The 22,194-nt window shown below is 34.0% G+C and overlaps 1 protein-coding gene and 2 pseudogenes across 1 annotated transcript in view; 2 read left to right on the top strand and 1 right to left on the bottom strand.

Annotated features, from left to right (window-relative positions):
• Nucleotides 1-1,544: 1,544 nt before the first annotated feature.
• Nucleotides 1,545-22,194, bottom strand: part of LOC145260410 (UBX domain-containing protein 1-like) — a 41,623-nt gene continuing 20,973 nt past the window's right edge. The window contains exons 7-11 of the mRNA XM_080118390.1: nt 18,647-18,718; nt 11,444-11,492; nt 6,617-6,757; nt 4,723-4,906; nt 1,545-1,744 (exon numbers count right to left, since the gene is read on the bottom strand). Coding sequence (XP_079974516.1) covers nt 1,704-1,744; nt 4,723-4,906; nt 6,617-6,757; nt 11,444-11,492; nt 18,647-18,718 — 487 coding nt within the window. The 3' untranslated portion in view covers nt 1,545-1,703. The remainder of the gene's footprint in view (nt 1,745-4,722; nt 4,907-6,616; nt 6,758-11,443; nt 11,493-18,646; nt 18,719-22,194) is intronic.
• LOC145260881 (U2 spliceosomal RNA) lies at nt 16,101-16,274 on the top strand (annotated as a pseudogene).
• LOC145260798 (U2 spliceosomal RNA) lies at nt 16,565-16,673 on the top strand (annotated as a pseudogene).

Genomic DNA, 22,194 nt, shown 5'->3' with positions numbered 1-22,194 from the left:
TATATTGTTAATATGAACTAAAAAACCAACACTTCTCCAAAAGTGCTTAATACGTGTGTAATAAAATTATATAAACAGCGTAAAGAGTCTAAATGGATCGATCAACATTTCAACATTTCCATGCTGTTGTCAGGACTCAAAATGAATCTCGCAGTCAAAAAAACATTTTTTTTTTAAATATCAAGATTTTTTTCCCCAGGTTTGTAAGATTCATTTGATGTCCTGACTACTTGATTTAAGTAGACTTTTTACAATGTTCATAAAGTAACCCTAAAGAATGTCACCCATGGAATTGTTTAATAAAATTCACAATCCTCTTTGAAATCTAACGACAATTGGTAGAAATAAACTTCAGTCTTGGCTTGACTTGTCCACCAAGTTTCTATTATCAACATCTAGCACACTTCATTTTATTGCTGTTCAATAAGTGAGAATGCTTTGGTAATCATACTGTAAGTAGGCGTGTTTCTGAACAGGCTTCAAACTTACCGCCTCATACCACCCTCTTTATTTTTATCTACGTGTTTATCTCAAAGATTATGTCTATTCAAACAACATGCACACTATTACGAAACAGAAGAGGTTCATTTGCAGCCGCAGTCTCAAGAGACAGGTGTGCCCATTTTTGACAACTTTGCAATGCAGAGGTGCATACTGAACAGTGATCAAACAAAGACTGTTGAATATTCGGGACTGAAACTTGGTGAACAAGTCAGAGACTGAAATTTATTTCTACCAAATATGGCCGGATTGCACAAAAAATTGTGAATTCTATTAATGACTCCTTAGGTTACATTATTTGGGGTGGAGATCATATATATATATATATATATATATATATATATATATATATGTGTGTGTGTGTATATATATATATATATATATATATGTGTATACACGTGTATGTGTGTGTATATATCTGTATGTGTGTGTGTGTGTGCATATATATATATATATATATATATATATATATATATATATCTGCGTGTATGTATATATGTGTGCGTGTATGCATATATATCTCATGTATCCACATAAAATATTAAAAGGAGATATTTTATGTACAGATTTTTAGTATTTACCATAACAGTGCTCAATATACTTGTAGAGCTAGGTAGTAAGTTATATGGCAATCAAGCTATACAGAGTCTTCCAGGTTTCATCTTCGTAGAGAATCACTAAGCATGGAATGCTTTTGGATGTTATATAAACACATAGTGTTTAGTTCAACTAGATAACCAATCTGATTCATTGTTATTTGTGTCCGCGAAACTGTAGCTTAATTGCCATATATATTTTCATAACTTTATATATATATAGTCTGTAGGTAAAACACTTTTCTATACGAATAAAAGCAAGCAAGTAGCGTTTTAATGTCTTTAATCCATTTATATCTTCAGTTACCCCCTTCCCACCGTTATTTTTTTCAGGGTATTTTTTCCTTATTTTTAACTTTTCCTCCCTGCCTCCCCCAGGAAGGGAGTAAAGACTGTAGAATTTGTCTTAGGAACCGTTATCAGAGGCAAAGAACACTGATGCCTTCATCCCAATTTATTGCAATTTATTTATATATTTATTTTTTTAATATATATGGCTACCCACTCCCTTCATCAGCTGAAGGTCAGAGGGTCAACCAGGTTGTATTCGTTCAAATGACCAATAATAATGTATGGCTTGAGACAGACACAGATAAAAAGAGCGATTCATCCGACTGTCACATTAAGGACGGCACTCGGCACAAGACCTGGAAGAAAGAAAAAAAAAAACATTTGTAAAATGTAATATTGGGATAATTAATCAAAATCAGAAAAAATCGGAACTTTTTCGTGTATCGGAATCAAAAATTGTACCTATTTTCTGATGAAAAAAAAAAAAACGATAATGCTATCTTTTTTTTTTTTTAAATTGTTTTTGTTTTACACAAAATCTCTTTCACTGCTTGTCGTAATAACAAAATAATAAAAATTTACTGATCCTGAACTACCAGAAAAACTAGAATCTATAGATCACCTCCACAAGTGTGTTTTTATACGCGAGAAAACATATGCACAATTTAACATGAGTTTTTACAGTAATCAGGGAAAAAGTAACAATTTTGCAGTCAAATATTTTGAGATTTATAAAGAATCAGAATCTGTAATTGCATTTGAATTGAGTACGGAATCAGGAAAGTATTGGAATTGTCTCATCATGAGTAAAATGTGCAGTCAAAGGTCATTTTATTTTTAAATAGTCATTAAATAAAGCTAGGTGTACAAACATGATGTAAGTAGGTTTTGCTTCTGTGTGAACATTCGTCTGTGGATTCACTTGCACAGGCTGTGATTGTCTACTTGCTGTTTTTGTATGAAGTTAGTATTCAATTCTGACATTTGATTGAAAGTGTCCCCCTAAACGAAACTACAATAAAAATTTAATCTTTTTAGCATTCCAGCACATAATTTTTTGTGTCAACACGAAAAGAATCTTATGCTCTTTGCTTACAAAATTTTAAAGTCCACAACCTGCACAGAACAGCTGCCCACTGAAAATTCTTCATGTCCAGGATTTGTATAGAAAAACTACCCATCGGAAACTCTTTGGAAATTAAACATGGACTCCAATTAAAGAAAAATAAATAAAGTTTTGTTTCAAGATATTAGGTTGGTGCAAAAATAATGTCGTTTTTTGACGTTCAACTTCAAAAGATCATAACTCCTTTTATAATAAACTTTTATTTATCGAAATAAGAACCATTAGAATCGACACATTTTTGTCAACGAGAAACAAGTTTATTTATCCAAGCATAGAAATCTGGAGTTCTGGAAGCGATGAAGTCATTGAAGGCTGATTCGGCATCATCTTTGCTTTTGAACCATTTTTTACGCAGGAAGTTGTCGAGATGCTTGAAAAAGTGATAATCGGTGGGTGAGAGGTCCTGTGAATATGGCGGATGAGGCAGAGTCTTGTAGCCCAATTCGTTCAGCTTCTGCAGGGTCAGTTGAGCAACATGCGGGCGAGCATTGTCATGGAGGAGAATTGGTCGCTTCATATTGACCAATCTCAATCACTGGGCAAATACATTGGAGCTTTTGGTGCATTTCGCCAATTTGTTAGCAGTACGTCTCCATCATAATCGTTTCGCCCAGATTCAAGAAGCCATGATGGATGAGACCGGCCGCAGACCATCAAACAGTCACCATAACCTTTTTATGGTGCAATTTCAGCTTCGGGAAGTGTTGTGGAGCTTCTTCAGCATCCAACCATTGTGCTGAATGTCGCCAGTTGTCACAAAGGATCCACTTCTCATCACACGTCAAAATCTGCTCAAGAAATGGGTCGTTTTTGTTGCACGAAAGGAATGTAGAAGACACTTCAAAACGATTTTTTTGATTATCATTCAATTCATGTGACAGCCATTTATCCAACTTTTATGACTTCTTTATTTGCTTTAAATGGCGAATGACTGTTGAGTGGTTGACCTCAAGTTCAACAGCAACTTCGTATGGTTTTGTGAGGATCGGCTTCAATTAAGGCTTTCAAATGCACGTTATCAACTACTGTCGGCTGGCTGTGACTGTCTTCATCTTTGACGCTCTCATCACCATTGCGAAATTTCTTGAACCACCGTTGTGCCACACGTTTGTTAGTGATTCCTAAGCCAAACACATGATTGATATCACAAGCTGTCTTGGCAGCTTTTCAGCCTAGTTTGAACTGGAACATAAAAATTGTGTGGATTTGAATTTTGTCCATGCTGTCGAAAAGCCTGCAAAAAAAAAATGAATGAAAAGATTGAGAATGGTAACAAATAACACGATTCGGTAGAGCGAAAAACACGCTTCAAAATGATATATAACATGGCTCTATATATATATCAATGAATTCATTCAGAAATCTATAATATAAAAGCGAAAATGTGTGTGTGTGTGTGTGTGTGTTTGTGCATTTTTTTTGTATGTTCGCCAAACGCCTTTGGAGGTGGGGGGCTCACTGTTTCTTAGAACTTTTTATATACTTCCTAGATTATAATATTTCCGATTTATGAAACGAGGTCATCTGTATGCTTTATTTCAGCGACTTATGTTACAAAATTTGCGCTGTGATTTCATTTCTCTACTATTACGGCGTGATGTTTGACCTAGAAAACCACAAGTTGACATTCGCTTAACCACTTGCTTCTTTAAACATTTAATTTCAACCATTATCACGTCTCTCTCCTTGTAGCAGGTTTGAAGCTACCTCCCTACCGAAAATTTTTTTTTTCTTTTACACCGACAAACACCCGGGCAACGCTGGCCACCCCCGCTAGTCATATATAAAACTAACATATGTGAGAAAACTATATTGTTTTTGCACCAACCTAATATATTTCCACCTAATGACAGAGTTGCAATCAGAACTTTGAATGCTTGCTGAAAAGATTAATTAAGCCAATCATCTTCGGGATCAAAGGACATTTTGTCTCTAAGAAGCACAGATTGGCCGGATATTTTCAGAAAAAAACTTCTAGAATAAAGTGATATTTCCGTAACTAATCACTGTGTCTCGACCGGATACTATAATACTTTGTTAACTGCACTATCACAGCAGAGGTTCATAAAAAATTTCAGCCAGATAGTCTCAGTAGTTTCCAAGGAAAAGTGAAATGAGCAGACAGACAAATCAAGAGAAATACAATTTTTTTTTTTTTTTTTCATAAATTCGAACATAGAATAGCAGTTCATGTAATGACTAACTTACCAAGTTCACTAAGAGGTAGTTGCATATCTTCTTCAGTGTATTTCTTCTTTGGGTAAGCAGTTGCAAAGCTAAGAGGAGCATCTCCAACCTGTTCGCAGTTGACCATCACATACACCCTAACAGCAGCTAACGTTTCTTTACTGTTAAAAGAAGCTTTCAAGTTGGTACCATTGGAAAGCCGAAGCTACAAAAAATCCAAAGTAAAAAGGTCATCGTCAACAAATATCACAAACAAGATATTTATGTTAGATATACATTAAACAGCGGAGAAATCAAAAAAGTCAATAAAGAATGCAATTTGGGAATTATTGTGATTTACCATAAACTGCTTGAGGTGATACTAAAATCAGAATATGTACGGTTCAGAAGTTCATGTTGTCATATGACAAATCAAGCATTGTTGTGTGATTTTATCCATGTTTTGTGTATGATTGATTTGAAGAGATTTTTACTTTTTCGTTAATGTGTTTTCTGCAGCTAGCGGAGAAAATGTTTACTAATAAATTTGAAAAATAGTAAATTTATACAAGTCAGCATGGTACAACTTGTGTTTGTTGAATGCTGTCATACATTTTTTTTTCTTTTTTTTTTTTTTTTTTTTTTTACACATTATCTGAGTATCTTCTCAATCGTCCCTAAAAGAAGAGAAGAAAAAAGGAAAAAAGGGCAAAGAAAAAATGGAAAATAAAAAAGAAAAAAAAAAAACACAGAAAAAAAAAAGCAGGAAAAGAAAACAGGGAAAGGAAAGAAAAACAGGGAAAGGAAAGAAAAACAGGGAAAGGAAAAGGAAAAACAAGAAAAGGGAAAAAAATAATCTCACAATCTAGAAGAAGGCCTGGTGGTTCTTTATAATTCCCCCTAGATCAAATGATTTAAGAAAAAAAAAAGAAAAAAAAAAAAGAAAAAAAAAAGAGCAACAAACCTGTGTGACGGATTTACTTTTGAGAGAAAATAAATACTGGTCAGAAAAAATTACGGAACTTCAAAGAGTTTTGCTTTAAGAAAATAAATACTGCCACTAAATATCGCCACCATAATTAGCAGAATTATTTAAGTCAAAGGAGATAGGATCGAACACAGAAAAAAAAGGAATTATCTCCCTTAAATATTAAGATCATTGCTGTGTTATAAAAACAAAACTAATAAATGAATGTCAATCTTTTGTGATAAGAATTTTTTTCACCTCAAAAGTAAGTACATCATACAGATTTATTGCTTTTTTTTTTTTTTTTTTTTGAAAAAAACATCAATATTCAATCTATCAATCAATGTTCTTATTCAATGGCGACATGTGGTTCAATGTCGATTTTTTTTTTTTTTAAAGCAGAGTAAAATTACATAGTCCCATCATTGAAAACAGAGCTTCAGAAAACACAAACAACACCTGTCGATTCACCAGCCAAAGAGAAAGATCTTTATCTCTTGTTCACCACATCTGATTTCGGACTTCCTGTCCGTGATTTAATATCACGACACGTAGCCCTAACTTTAACTTCTCATGAAATTTTCCATTTTTCTACTTAATTTAACCTCATGTGGAAAATACTGTTTAAAACACTATTTTTATATACATTGTTGGTTTGATCACATTGAAATAATGGAGGAAAGTGCTCAGGTTAGTAAATGTAGAATAGTTGATGAAGCAGGGTCAGTTGAGAATTGATAAGTATGGATTTGAGATAAATAGGGATAAATAAAGATTTATTCAGAGACAGGTTAGTTTGAAAATTAATTTCTAAAAACCCTCCAACATAATCCAGCATAATATTAAAATCGAATAACTCTAGACTATTGGTACACCATGAAAAATATCAAAATGGAAATACACTTTCCAATCAATAATTAAAGGAAAAAGGGGAGAAGAGGCAAATAGTAGGGGTAGAAAACTGTTTACCATTAATTTGCATTCATCAAGATCTTTTGGAGGTGCAGCCGGTGTTTTTACTGGAGCCGAAGGTTGTACGGGAGTGGCATTGGAAGAATTAATGTTCGCAGGTTCATCCAAAGGCGGAAGTCCCTTCGCTCGTCGATTGGCCTAAAATAAGAGAAATCAATATGTATTAGGTACTTGTATGAATTATATAATAATTAAAGTTATCCATGACCCATTAGATCACAATCATTACCACCATTTAAAAAAATTCATGAACTGTCATTATCAGGCAGTGTTAATCAAATCAAAAGTACTTGTAAAAAAAAAAAATTTTTTTTTAAATGGAACAAGAAATCCACAGAACGTATGTTAGGTATCCTAAACTGAATTTATATATATATATGTATTTTTATTATTTTTAAAACGGTAATCTACATACACGCATGTTTCAAGGTAACTACCTCTCATCAACATAGCTTAACTGTTTCTAGGAATCGAACTCTGGACCATGTGTATCACAGTCCGGTGCGTTAACTGTTTCGCTACGAACTCCTAGTTGACTTTTACTGTTTATTTTTATCGCTTATAAATTAAGATTTGTTGTTGTTTTTTTAACGATAAAACAGTCAAGCTACGCTGATGAGAGGTAGTTACCTTGAAAAACACATGTACATAGATTACTGTTTTAAAATAAAAACAAAAAACTTTGTAATTATTATTAAATTTTATATATTAAACAGTTGATTATTTTATTCAAATATCTATGGGCCCTGTCGGTGGGGCATTAGAATATGCCGACTGCTCCTCTGCAGAGGGTAAAAGTCCCTCAATGGAGGTCCTGGATATGACCTTAAACTATATTCAGTGGTGAGGCCACAGCTTGTGGGCTTTGGGGAGTGTGGAGCCACCCTTTAATTACCATTGCTCCCAGGTCCACTCTGACCCAGAGTGGTAGTACCTGTTAGGGTCCCAACTATGGGTTAAATAGAAACCGACGTGAAAACAACAAATATACTCTATTAAAAAATTTTTCTTCAAAATCTTTGGATTCGGCATTAAATAACCCGAAAAGGGTTGATATGCCGTAAAACAAAAACAACCAACCAATCAAATATCTATGAAATATTTTTATGTGCACAAAAATTATCCATGGACGTGTGTTTCTGGGTATCACCCGTCATCAGCATAACAAGGTTCAAACTCATACCAACTCGATAAGTAGCGCTGTTAATTTTTTTAATTTTTATTTTTATTTCGGACTATTACCACCTGACGAAGGCCAGAGGAAGTTGGCCGAAACGTTGTGAACCAATAAAAAGATCCAAAAACAACAACTAATAAAGATGAGACTAATAGTCCGAAATAAAAATAAAAATTAACATATAATGCTCATCTCAAAAAATTAATTCCAATTAAGGAATAATATATATATAAGTAGTGCTGTGTTTTACTATCAGACCACGGTACCTCGTAAAATTTTATGCACAATTTTTATCACTTTTAAATGTAAGATCTATTGTTAATTTTTTATTAGTAATTCTGTATTATTTAATTGTTACGTTCACCTGAATGTTTTCAGAGTTACCTGCCCTTTGTTTATATTCACGTCGTTCTTCTTTTTTGTTATTAATTTTATTTATTAAACATTTGAATATTTTATTCGGTACTTGTACAGTTTAATCAAGACATTAAAAAATGAAAATATCGAAGAAAATTTAAATCGTACGTATCCGTTATGGAATGAAGTTCTCCGAAAAAATTTTCACTTAATTTCATCAAGTAGTTTTTATTTTACAGCGAAAAAACAATTTGTTACGATATCGAGCAAATGGTTCGGTTTTTAGGGAGAAAAGCTAGTATTAAAGATGGGGAGGGGGTGTCGGCGCTTTAACTGGAGTTATCTCCCCGCAACGTTTCTAAACTCCAAACAAAAATGAAGAAAAAATCCAAGATGTCTGCCTTCGACGTGCTCTCATAAAAACGTGTTTTTCCGCTGTAAAAAAAAAAAAAAAAAAAAAAAATACTTGATCAAATTAAGTGAAATTTTTTTCCGGAGATCTTCAGTTCAAAACTGATATGTACAATATAACTTTATTTTTGATATTTTCTTGATTAAACTGTACAAGTGCCTTTTATTCAAATATCTATGAAATATTTTTACGTGCATAAAAGTTTTCTGGGTTTACCCGTCATCAGCATGGTTAAGCTAAAAAATATTTAATAGATATTTGAATAAAATGTTTAAGAAATAAAATTAATAATAAAAACAAAACATACATCCCTATTAAGGGTGACGTGAATATAAACAAAGGACAGGTAACTCCTTCAAAAGTTTCGGATAAACGTAAGAATTAAACAGAATCGCGAAACAATCAACAACAGATCTTACAAAAAACATTGTAGGTGTACATACATAATGCTGCAAGACGAAAAAAAAAAAAAAAAAAAAAAATGGTTTCTATCTAATAGTGGAAGCTTTTGTGGCATGACCCAACTCTTGACATATAAAAAAAGGATTGACATCAACACCTTGAAATTTGCTTAAGAAAAGAAATCAAGTTTTAAACAAAATCTTATTATAAAGTGTTATTTTAATTTTTAATATTTTTTTATTAATGCTAAATTTCAAATGTGTAAAGATAAAATATTTTTTTAATCTAATGGAAGATCATATTGGCAATTTTACTCAGCTTATATACAAGCTCATAGCTTTAATTTGGTTATACACTTCTGTTATAGTTCCTATTTACTTTGCTTCCCCATGGAACAGAGTTAGACACCAGAACAGATACTACAATTTGAGATATTAAATTCTTTATTCAAGCTAAAATTACAAAGTAAGTTTCAACTGAACAAAAAACTTATACACAAGTTAAATTCAAAAGGGGGGAAAAGGGGGGTCGTTGGTCATCCTTTTCATTTCAGAACTAAAACAAAAGTTTCTCTTAGCTAGTATCTTTCACCATAATACCGTATTCACCCTTTCGCACTGGGGGATGTCCTACTTAGAACCCAATTGTTTAAAACTTTTTATTTCATGTAAAAACAAAAAAGATGATGATACAATAATTCATTTGTGTCAAGGGCGCCGGGGGGGGGGGATCAAAGTGGTTAGTAGGACCCTCCCAACCCCATCTAGTTGATGGACCGCCTGCTCCACTTCGGTTTGTAAAAGAACCTGAGCTCCTGCAGGCCGGTCTCTAAGTGAGGATGCTCTATAGATGGGACGAAATGGAGACACTTTGATCTTGGCCCGAAGGCCAAGAATAACTATATAAAAGATATGCCATATTCTTCCATCATTTGGAAGAGAATACTGGAAAGATCCTTTATGACATCATAATGGATGACGTTGTCCCTTTAAATAAATCATAGACGACCCATGATCCGAAGAATTACAGAAAGAGAGAGGGGCTATATAAAACAAAAAAATTCTAAATGGTTTTATTAGGCTGATGAGAAAGTTCTTCTGGAATTTTTAATTTTGATTTCAAATTATATATTTTCAAATAAGTTTTCATTATAATACCTTTATTTTACATATCATTTTAAAGAGCGTTTTTCACTATCAAAATTACAATCGTTTTAAAGCAATTATGTCTTCTTTTCAGAACACTGAATACAAGATGGAAAAAAATCAAATTTGCATAATTTCAATTCAAGCTAGGCTGAAAAGCTGCTGAAACAGCTTACGATATCAATGAAGCATTTGGCCCAGGAACCAATACTGAATGCACAGGACAATGGTGGCGTAAGAAATTTTGTGGCGGCGACAAGAGTCTTAAAGATGATGAACATACTGGTCAGCCATTGAATGTTGACAAGAATCAATTAAGAGCCTTAATCGGAGCCAAGCCACGCACAACCGTTTGAGAGCTTGCTTCTGAATTCGACATAACATATACAATGAATTCTAAGAACTTGGGACAGATTGGAAAGAAAAAAAAACCTTGATAAATGAGTGCCTCATAAATTGAATGCCAACCAAAAGAAACACTGTTACGAAGTGTCACCTTCCTTTCTTTTACGCAACAAGAAAGACCAGTTTCTCGATTGGGTTATATGACTTGCAACAGATAAAAAGTGGGTTCTTTATGACAACCGGCGACGCTCAGCTCGATGGTTAGACGCCGGCAAAACTCCACAACACTTCCTGAAGCCAGAGTTGCACTAAACTGCTTGGTGGTCTGCGATTGGTCTCAGTCATTAGATTTTTGGAATGCAGGCAAAACTATTACAATAGAGAAGTACTGTCAACAAATGCATCAGAAACATCGACAACAACACCCAGCATTAGTTAACAGAAAAGACTCAATTCTCCTCCACAATCGCACGTTGCTAAACTGCCCATGCAGAAGTTGAACAAATTGGACTATGAGACTGTCTCATCTGCCATACTCTCCAGACCTCTCACCTACTGACTACCCCTTTTTTAAGCATATCAACAACTTCTTGCATGAGAAATGCTAAAAAATCTAAGCATTATCAAAAACGGCTTCAGCGACTTCATTGCCACCAGAATGCAAGATTTTTACATTACTGACATAAATCCACTTGCTTTGCATTGGAAAAAGCGTGAGGATTCGGATGCTGCTTATTTCAATCAATAAATTTTTGTTTGAGCCGAGATATGTTCATGTGAATTTAAGTTAAAAACCGCAAGAACTTTCTTGTCAATCTGATATTAAGATCACATTTTTTTCTTATAAGAGAGTTGATTTTTTTTTTTTTTTTACCAACTCCTTATCTACCTAATATACATCACTAATTTATAACAATCTATAATTAATACAACATATTTGTACATTTAGAGAATGAAATGAAAAGGGAAAAAAATTAGTGTTATACCTCTTCCTTTTCTAATCGGTCCCGTTTAATATTGTCTAAAACTCGTTGCCTGAAAGAAAAAACAAAATTCTTAGATAATTAAAAATAAAAATGCAACTTGAACGATAAGGAAAAATATTTTTTGTTATCAAGCAAGTTCTTAACATACAGCATCGCCTGATTCCTTGATAATTTGAAATCTAAATAAATAATTACAATAAAAAAACAAAGATTTCAGAACTTTTTAGATGTGGATTGATATTTTCAATTATTTGGACTACTCTTCTCGTCTTAATTGTTATTCTAATATTTTTTCCAGCCAATGTAACCTCTGACCTTCAGGTGCCTCTTCTGAAACTCTGGGATCATTGTGTTAATCTAGAGCTTAACACACATAATCTGTCCAAAGTGACATTCTTCTGGAGTTGAAGGTTCAATCCTTAGACAATACTAAAATAATAAACAATCACTTGAGATTTCTACCCAATCATGGCTGATAGAATGAAAACAACCTACCTTCATGGATTGAATAAAGACTTCAATTCATAATTTGACAACAAGACACACTTGAAGAAGGATGACGATTACATCGCCAAAAACGTGAGAATAACAGATGAGAATAGTAGTTTGAATAAAAAAAAAAGAAAAAAAAAAGGGGGTGGGGGTCATATATTTATTTTGGTATTTGTCCAAAATTTCCCCTCTATTAAAAAAAATAATACAAAAAAAAAAAAAAAAATTATGATGTACGTACTTGTGACTGAACAAAAAGATCATATTCAAAAAATCATGTAAATTAATCCAGTAGTTTTTTTTTTTTTTTATATAGAAAATCATTTTTAAAAAAAAATAATTTTAAATGACTAATGGTAAATCATAAGCTGATTTTAATCTCCAGTTTGGATTGAGTTATCTCCCTTTGTTTCTTTGAGCTGTCTGCACACGGCACTGTCCTCGCTTCCTCATAAAATTTGATTTTCGTAGTTAAAAATAAAACTACTTCATCAATTTACGTGATTTTTGGGACATAATTTTTTTGTTCTGTCATCAAAAATTTTCTGCATTTTTGCTTTTTTTTTTATATGAGAGAATTCTGGACAATGCTAAAAACGTTCTCTAATTTTGAATTTTTAATAATTTTCATTTAAACAAATTATGTATGAAGCGGTGGTTATCGTGAGATATGGGACGAATATAAAGAATAAAATCTCTTCTTATATAGATAAGCAATCAATAATTATTCTCTACTCACAATTGAAGAAGAATTACTTAGTATATATCTATATACAATGAAAAATGCTGCGTGACACTTCCAAGCCAGAATATTAGCTATCTGAAAATGTAAGGGACATAACTCTACTCAAAATCTCAAAAAGAAGAGATAAAACAAAGAGTTAGTTCCCGTTTAAGGTGTTCATTATTTTTAGATGAAAATAACTCCATAATATGCCACGACCTTTTGCAAAATGAAAAACACAACAAAAAGCAAAACGTCCTTATTTGCATTTAATTACCTTCTGATTATCAACCTCGTCATAATTATGAACAGTCATTTCTCTGGGTGCACTCTTTATATCATCCATATTAAAATTCCAACATACTTATAATTATTATTATAGTAACCTTTTGAATAGAAATTTGCTTGTTAAGGAAAATAGGGGAGGAGAGAACGGATCATTTTTTTTTTTTTTACAGAAAAATAAAACAAAACAAACAAACAAAAAAAACAAGTGGCGTTTATCCTTTGATTGGTTGTTTTTTTTTACGGCATATCAACCTTTTTCAGGTTATTTAATGCCGAATCTAGTTATTTTGAGGAACGATTTTTAATGGAGTATATATATATATATATATATATATATATATATATATATTTATTTTTTTAAGTCAGATTCTATTTAACCCATAGTTGGGACCCTAACAGGTACTACCACTCCAGGTCAAAGTGGACCTGGGAGCAATGCCACTTAAAGGGTGGCTCCACACTCCCTAAGGCCCGCAAGGTGGGGGCCTCACCATCGGATATAGTTTTAGGTCATATCCAGGACCTTTATTCTTTGATATACTTACATATCAGGCAAAAATAAGTATCCTCATCAAAAATTAGGAAAAAAAATCTCAAGTAGAACATTAACTAAAAATAAAAATCAGTTTGTCAATCTGCCATTTATTATGACTCGGTTAAATGACAAACGGACTTATCTCCCCCTGCTTTACGGGTATTTTCGCTCTTACCAATGATTCTATGAATGGCATTTTATCATTTTGAGAGACGGAGAGGGGAACCATCCTGTACTTGGATGACCATTTGAGAATACAAGGTACTTGGCACTGTTTTACAATTTGTCATTGCTCTGAGGGAGATAACTCACTCTCAAGAGATTCGTTCATTTTTTGGTAACCCAACAAAAGGAGGGTTGACTGTAAATTCCCCCTTGTCTGTTCTTCCGTCTGCACTTTTCTCAATAACTACGCCTTGGAATTTTTTAAAATTTTGCACAAACATTAAACATGATATGAGTAAGAAAGTAACAGAACGGATTTTTCGGGAAAACACCAGTTGCCCCCTCTAGAGGTGCTTTTCGGGTTAAAATGGCTAAAATTAACACTTTTGTGCTTATTAAAAAAAATTGATGCCTTGGATTTTTATAAAACCTTCTGAAAAGTTGTAACTAACTGATTTCTATATAATTTTGTTTGTCTATACTTTGCGATAACTCTTGGGTGTGCCTCAGGGGCTCTTTTAGAGCTAATAAAACACTCAATTTTTGGGACTATTTTACCATATTTGTCCAAAATGTTCTGTGTATGTCTATTTAGCAGTTTTACAGTGTTGAACTCAAATTTAAATATGTTAAGGCCTTGGGGACTTTTTGGGCTAAATGGAAGGGGGGAGGGGACAAATGATGGCCTTGGTCATTTTTTTTTTGCATGGTGCAGAACTCAAATTTACATATGCTAAGGCCTAAAACTGCACCGTTTGTTCATTTTCACAAGGATTTGACGTCCCCTGGGGACTTTTGGGGCTAAATGGGGGAGGGGGGGGGGTGGCAAATCCTGAACTTAGTCATTTTTTTTTATGTCTTGTTCACTGAGCACTCTCAGGGGACCACGCATGCTTCCCTTGTTCATCTCATAATTTAGGACACTAATAATGCTGTCAGTAAGTTTTCACAAGCAGTTTACAAAAGCAGTTTTGTTTTAACTGTTTTTCCGCAAGTAAGCTGCCGACCGGGCCAAGATGTGTAGTATCTGTTCTTCAGATGCTACCCTTTAATTTCTTGTTATCTGTCAGTGGAGGAGAAATCCTTCACGACTGAGGCAATTTTTATTTTTGTTCCTTTTCTCCACGTTAAAAAACGACCCTGGTGTCTAACTGTCCTGTGGGGAGGCATTTTAAATAGGAATGTACGGACATTATGTGAGCAGAAGAACTGCTTAATATTTCATAAAAATTGTGTTTACATGGGGGGGGGCAGAGGATGTTGTGGTGGCCGCTAGGTATATAACACCTGACTTGTGTGTGTGTATATATATATATATATATATATATATATATATATATACCAATTTTATTAGGCATTTAACTAGAAATGAACTAATAGATAAAACAAGCCAAGCATGCGAGATCCCCCTCTATGAGTGAAAAATTTACTTTTGCAATGAGCCTTGTTGATTTACACAACTGGCATTTTCCCATCCCACAGAAGGCGTAAGACTATCAAACAAGTTTTTGATTAACGTTAGTCATTGAGCCCAAACAGGGAATCAAAAAGAAAAAGTACCAACACAGAGTTGATTAATTGATGTATGAAATACCAATACAACTTGTAAAAAAATAAAACTTTTCCAAAAACACTGTCAGCACAATGAAAGTTTCTATCAGGTGTTTAGTCAAAGTTGCCGCTGAAATGCTACAAGTTGTATAGTAATTGGTTCAGATTGAAAATTCTAAGCTCTTTAGTCAGAGTTTCAGTTTTTTGTATGACAAGCTCAGCATAGATTTCAAGTCAAAGGTTCTTATAAAAATAACAAGGGATATTAACTGATGTAAATATTTTTGACTTACATCGAAATCAGATGCAAATAAGCACAATGAGATCAAGGCCACCATTCGCCTATGCATGGAGTATATCTGGGCTGGTGCATGTGCCACTAGTCTCTCCCTCTTAGATAAGGTCCCCCCCCCAAAAAAAAAAGAGTTGTCAATCTAATCGGTCCCACTTTATCAACTAAGCTTCAGCCCCTGTCTCATCGTCGCAATGTTGCATCATTGTGCCGTTTTTTTTTTGTTTTTTTTTTTACTTTTGAAATCACAACTCAATAATATATACAAAATTTGGACAAATGAAAATATCATATTTAAGCGTATTTTATGATCGCTAGTTCATACTATCTAGAGCTTTACACAGCTCTTGTCAAAGATCGATAGAAATCAACTCTCCCTATTTGATTCTCGTTGGTTAACCGATTCTCCACCTTTTCCACTCTACCTCAGACGCTGTTAACTCAATAATTTTAATTCTTTTAAACTGTGTGGTTGACATCTTCATATTTTTAGTCGTGTGCAAGCGACTCTATAAGTCGCTCCGTCGGTCTGTCCGTAATACTTTTGCGCTTGGCCTTTTTGGTTAAGATACAAGGTCTGTTGTTCATAGATGCTGTTCTTAGCTTTTTAAGCTTTTCTTGGCCTTTTGGCCAAGATTAAAGTGTAGTATCTGTTCCGGCAGATACTGCAAGCTATGACTAGCTAGAACTAGCTATGACTAGCAAAGACCAGATGTGGGGGCAACCCCACATGCCTGACCTTTAACCAGCTCCCATTTCCCACCTCTCGGGAGCTGGTCCCCTTTTTCCCTTCCCCCTCCCTTCACTCCTCACATTAAAAATCGGCCTTGTGCCTAATTTGCTCGGTGGGGGAGCAAATAAACACCATCTGTTCCGGCAGACACTGCAAGCAAAGACCATATGTGGGGGCAGTCTCACATATAAGACATTGGTCAATGTAGGGGCAACCCTTCATACCAATTGTCACTATTCAGCTCCCCTACTCCCCGGGGAGTTGGTCCCCATTTCCCTTTCACTCCTCACATTAAAAATCGGCCTTGTGCCTAATTTGCTCGGTGGGGGAGCAAATAAAAGCCCTTTTCTTGGCCTTTTGGCCAAGATCAAAGTGTAGTATCTGTTCTTACTACATATAAAGTGGAGGATCACTTTTCTGTATTAATTTAATGTAAAATGATCACCCACTTTACAACCAGTCAATCACAAAGCCATTCAAGTTGTTTTTGAAGGATTCTAGTTATTTTTTAAGCATTCAAGTCATTCTTAACGTCATTCAATTCATCCTTAAGTTTATTAAAGTCATTCTAAGTCATTTACTTTTTATTTATTTAAGTCATTTCAGCCCATTTTTCGGACATTTTAGTTTATCTTTAAGAATTTCATGTCAATCCTACATTCACGCATTCATTCATTACACAAGAGCACGCGACTAATGGCTATCGGCCTTGTTATTATCAAACCCATTATTATCCTTTCAAATTATGGTTAACAAATAATTTGAGAATCAATTATTTTTTTTTGTATTATTACAGTTTTAATATATATATATATATATATATATATATATATATATATATATATATATATATATAAGAAGTAGTTAATAAAACATGTTAAAAACACTTTGAAAAAGAGTTAAAAAACATATTTAATTTTAAAAAGGAGGCATTAAATAAGTGGATAGTCCTTAATTCGCAGAGTTTCGAAGAAATACATTCCTTCTCATCAGAGGATAGGATTTAGCAAAATGCGGGATCAGATCTATTTCCTATTTGGTTTTATCAAGCTTTTACATCTGGTTGAGATTACTTTTCAATATTTATAATATACTTTAGTTTTGCCATCTTTGATTATTTTGGTAAACTTAACTGTAATTCTTATATATCATTTTACTCTTTTTCACTCAAAACAAGGCATTTTACCACTTGGAGCGTGAGGGGCTACTATTTGGGATCATTTCTAACAGAAGATTGTGGGGGATTTGAGCAGCAAGATGTCTGTTCACTTTACATGTAAACTGTTGCAAGTTAATAAAGTCAGGGAAGAAGGAAACAGGGAGGGAATTCCAAAGTCTAGCAGTCTGTTAGAAGAAACTACTAGAGAAGAAGGCTTTCTAGCAGACAGGGACCTCAACAGTGAAAGAACCAACTTTTGCTGCTTGCCAGGTGAGCCAGGAGTATTTACATAGAGAGGGAACACAAGTGCTATAACTTTGTCAGTATACATTCCATTAAAATATTTGCAAAACAAGGACATACAATATTGAGGCTGGAGCTTGGTTGATTATTATTAGATTTGAGACTCGTTTTTGGTCCCTCAGAGATTAGTAGTAAATGCACCAGTTAAGACATGGTAACAATACTCCATGCATGGGCGAATTGTGGCTAGATAAATAAATTCCTAAAAACCATTTTTTTTTTTCCCAATATTCTTATTATTTTGCTCCACCTGGTGATGCAGCATCCAACTAGATGTTCACCCGTTATCATTTCAACCGAGAGATTGTTTTAAAATTCTAATCGTCCCTTTAAGTGCAATTGTTTGTATCTCTCTTGCACTTGGTTTACTGGGTATATTTGCCAGATACTTTTTGAAATTCTTTTTCATGAGTCCAATTGCTCCTCTAATTACTGGAATGATGAAAATCTTCCCGTGATTCCAGTTTCTTTTCATGTTGTACATAAGACCTTAGTATTTCATTATCTTTTCCCTTTCAGCTCTATTTTAAGCCGGCATCATTGGACTATGAATTTGTATAACGTATTTACCCATGATGCAACGGAAACATCACATCCCAAAAAGCATATTAATTGGTCCAGTAGTTCTATATCTAAAAAAAAATCAAACTTTATGAGTAAGCAAAAATGAGGACTATCTCATGTTGGCATCTTGAAGAAACAAGATAACTTCACAATAATTCCAAATTGTGAAATCAGCCTTGTAATGTCTACGATTTCCCATTAATCACTTAAAATGATTTTCTTTATAAAAATAAAACTACTTAGTCAATTCACGTGATTTTTGGAATATGATCCTGTTTTTTTTTAATATAGATAGGAGAAATTCTGGACAACCATTCCAAAATTAAGTGCAAGCAAAAAAAAAAAAAAAAAAAAAAAAAAAAAAAAAGAAAGAAATAAAAAGAAAAAAACAAACAACCTGGCTAATTTGTCTTCTAATTTATCTTTCCTTCGCTGTTCAGCAAGTTTTATCATTTCTTTCTCTTGAATGCTGGAAAAAAAAAAAAATAAATAAAATAAAATAAATAATTAAATAAAAAATAAATAAATACTAGGTTATTTTCTGTTTGAGGGTCATTTGACAATCATTAAAATAATTGGATTTGTTCAATTCATATGTTAAAATTTAGATGTTTGTTAAGATAGAATTGAAAGATCGATTTTATTTTTAAATATGTTGTTTTTAAGAAAAAACAATATTATGTACTTAATTGTCATGTCAAAAAAGTAGTAATATATCTTAAAATTACGAAAAATCATTGAGTGGAAAGTTATTTTATAGTTAAAAGTAATTTTTACGGAAGACTGGGTAAAATTGCATTTTTCTTAGACATAAAGTAGACAGTGACGAGTTCACACACGGAGGACATAGCTCAGAATGAATATTTTAGATTACTTGTTCATGATATGCAGTATTTGTTGTCTATAGCAAGACACTTTTCTTTTTATTAAAAACACAATAGCAGTTCTACTCACTGAATTTTCGTAATTTTTGGATATATTACTATTTTCGACATGAGAATTAAGTACGTAATGTTGTTTTTGTTTAAAACGACATTTAAAAAAAAAAAAAAAAAAAAAATGATCTGTCTTTTTTGCAAACTGTTATCCTTATCTTCATAGTTGTTTCACCAACTCAACTTCTGGCCTGGTGGTTAACTATGACGGGATAGGAATGCTGAGTCTTGTAACTGTATCCCCAGTAATTACTGCCTTCCATAGTTGTCGTCTCAACATTTTGACCAACTAATCCTTTGGTCTGTTTGGGTAAGATTGGAACTGCTATCTTCAGACAATGCTCGCCTGGAACCTTAGAGACTTAACACCTCTATCCACTGTGCCACGGGCCTTGTCTGAAGAAAGTCAGAGGATGAGTTGGCCGAAACGTGGTGAAACAACAACAATCATGATGAAGATAACAGACTGATAAAAAAAACAAAAAAAACGAATACACAAATTATGAAGCCTCATCTCAAAGAATTCGGAAAAATAGAAATAAAAAAATAATATATAACATTTAGTTAAAGTTAAATTGTTTGAATTAAGAAAAACCGAGTATTATCTGTTTTGATCGAACTATTGTTCTCATCTTGAGTGTTACTTGTGTAATGTTTCGGTTGGTGTAGCCTTCAACCATCGTCAGACATGTTGGTCGCCATCTTGGAAAAGAAAGGAGAAAAGTTACTGGCTGATAACTGAAACGTTGCACAAATAACACTCGATGAGAACAATAGTCTGATTAAAACAATACAATCGGTTCACATCTCAAAAATTCAGAACTGTAATAAGAAAAAGTGAGTTTGCAAAACCAGTTAAGTATCAGAAAATTAAAAGGATAAGATTCAAAATTTTGTCTTTTCTGTTCACTCTCTCTAACTACAGATTAAATACAGGGTGGAACAATAAAATTGTCGTCCTAGAAAAGATGACACGATTCCATTTCCGTTTGATGACAACTTTTTCTTTTGTTGCAGACCATCTATTAGTTGGCCAGTTGTGTACAGATCTCAAGAGCGATAGGAGCCTTCTATCATATCTGAAAGTGACACAATGTTCAACGAGCAAGACCCGAGATGCGCTGCTGTACAACTTGTGCTCTAGCAATCCAAGTTATGACAACAGGGCCATTGCCAGCACACTCAAAATGCATCGCTGGATTGCCACAAATAACAGGGACGTACCTAGGATGATGAAAACAACGTTTCCAGCCACGGTTATGGTCTTTGGTGTGGTTTCAAATGAGAACCACATCATGCCACTTCACATCCTCGAAGTCAGCTTGAAAGCCAACATTAATGTGTATCTAGATGTGCTGAAGAGTGTGCTGATCTCTTAGTGCAATCAGGTGACCGCTGGCAGACCCTGGGTGTGGCAGCAGGACTTTGTGCCGGCTCACAAGTCTAAAAAGACCCAAGCTTAGCTTCAAAAGAAGTGTTATGACTTTATACCTTCCTCTCACTGACTACCCCTCTCGACATGAACCCACTGGACTACTTCGTTTGGTTATATGTTGAGAACATCACCTACATGACCTCCCACAATACCAAAGCCAATCTGATCACTGCCATTTGCAGAGTATTTGCCAAGCTCCCAATGGCAAATGTGGAAAATACATGCTCCCAGTTCCAGACCCGTACCAAGGTGGTGATTGAGGCTGAAGACACCAACCTAGAATAGATGTCAGCTCAACTATATAAAGTTATCTGAATTGATTTTTTCAATAAAAGTCTAAAAATAAAAAAACGACCATCCCTGTACAAAAATGCTCAGTTGAGGGCGAAGGAATTAATGTTTTTGGCCAATTTTTCGATATTTGTCATCCGAAGGGTCGAGCTTCAAAATGATACTGATCTTGTGAAAATTTGCTGCCTCCGTCAAAAGTTTTTGTGAGACATACATACATACATTTAAACAGGCAGGTGAGATTTATATTATAGACTAGTGGAGGGGTACCCAGCGTTGCCCGGGTGTTTAGAGGTGTAAAAGAAAAATAAAAGTTTTAGTAGAAAGGTAGGCTTGAACCCCGAACCTTTGATACGGAGGTAGAAAGAAAATGGAAAAAAAAACCCCTGCAACCTAACCATCTCGACCACAGGAATAGATGAATAGATAAGTGTGTTAAGTTGACGTTTATAAACCAAAATTAGCAGGTGTGAGAACTTGAAGTTGTGTGATTTTTGACCTAGTTTTGCACTGGAAGCCAGTTTCTGTTTTCCCCGTTACGCGGCGATCAAAAATATCTCAAAAATAGCTTGTAAAAGTCGGGTAAATTAAAGATAGCTGCGACCCGAGTTCCTTAGTCGTAGATATTATTATTTAGACAGCATATAAAAAGTTTTAAGAAGAAGCGAGCCAACAGAAAATCACGGCGAAAAAAGCCTTTTGTAGACATACACAAAAAGCGAACATACATACATACATTTTCGCTTTTATATATATAGATGGACTATTATAATCGTTTTATACTTTTTTTATTATCTTTGTTAATAAACAGAGATACTAAAGAAACCTTTTTTTTTCCTTCCATTTCCTATTTAGTGGAAGTCTTAAAAGGCGTATACAGAGAAAAAGTCTTGTTTAATTAATACTTACATAATTCCAGTTTAATTTTAAAACTTTACATAAAAAAAAACTAGTATTTAATTTGAGATGCTTCCCTTTTGGTTGGTTCGTTGGTTGTTTTTGTTTTACGGCATATTAACCCTTGTCGGGTTATTTAATGCCGAATCCAAAGATTTTGAAGAAAAAATTTTTAATAGAATATATTTGTTGTTTTCAGTCGGTTTCTATTTAATCCATAGTTGGAACCCTAACAGGTACGACCACTCCGGGTCAGAGTGGACCTGGGAGCAATGGTAATTAAAGGGTGGCTCCACACTCCCCAAAGCCCACAAGCTGGGGCCTCACCACTGGATATAGTTTAAGGTCATATCCAGGATCCCCATTGAGGGACTTTTACTCTCTGCA

Source organism: Euprymna scolopes, chromosome 36, assembly GCF_053919585.1.
Source record: "Euprymna scolopes isolate OS-2025 chromosome 36, ASM5391958v1, whole genome shotgun sequence".
NCBI classification, from domain to species: domain Eukaryota; kingdom Metazoa; phylum Mollusca; class Cephalopoda; order Sepiida; family Sepiolidae; genus Euprymna; species Euprymna scolopes.
Note: the sequence above shows the minus strand (reverse complement) of the source record. Positions and strands in the feature narration are given on the sequence as shown.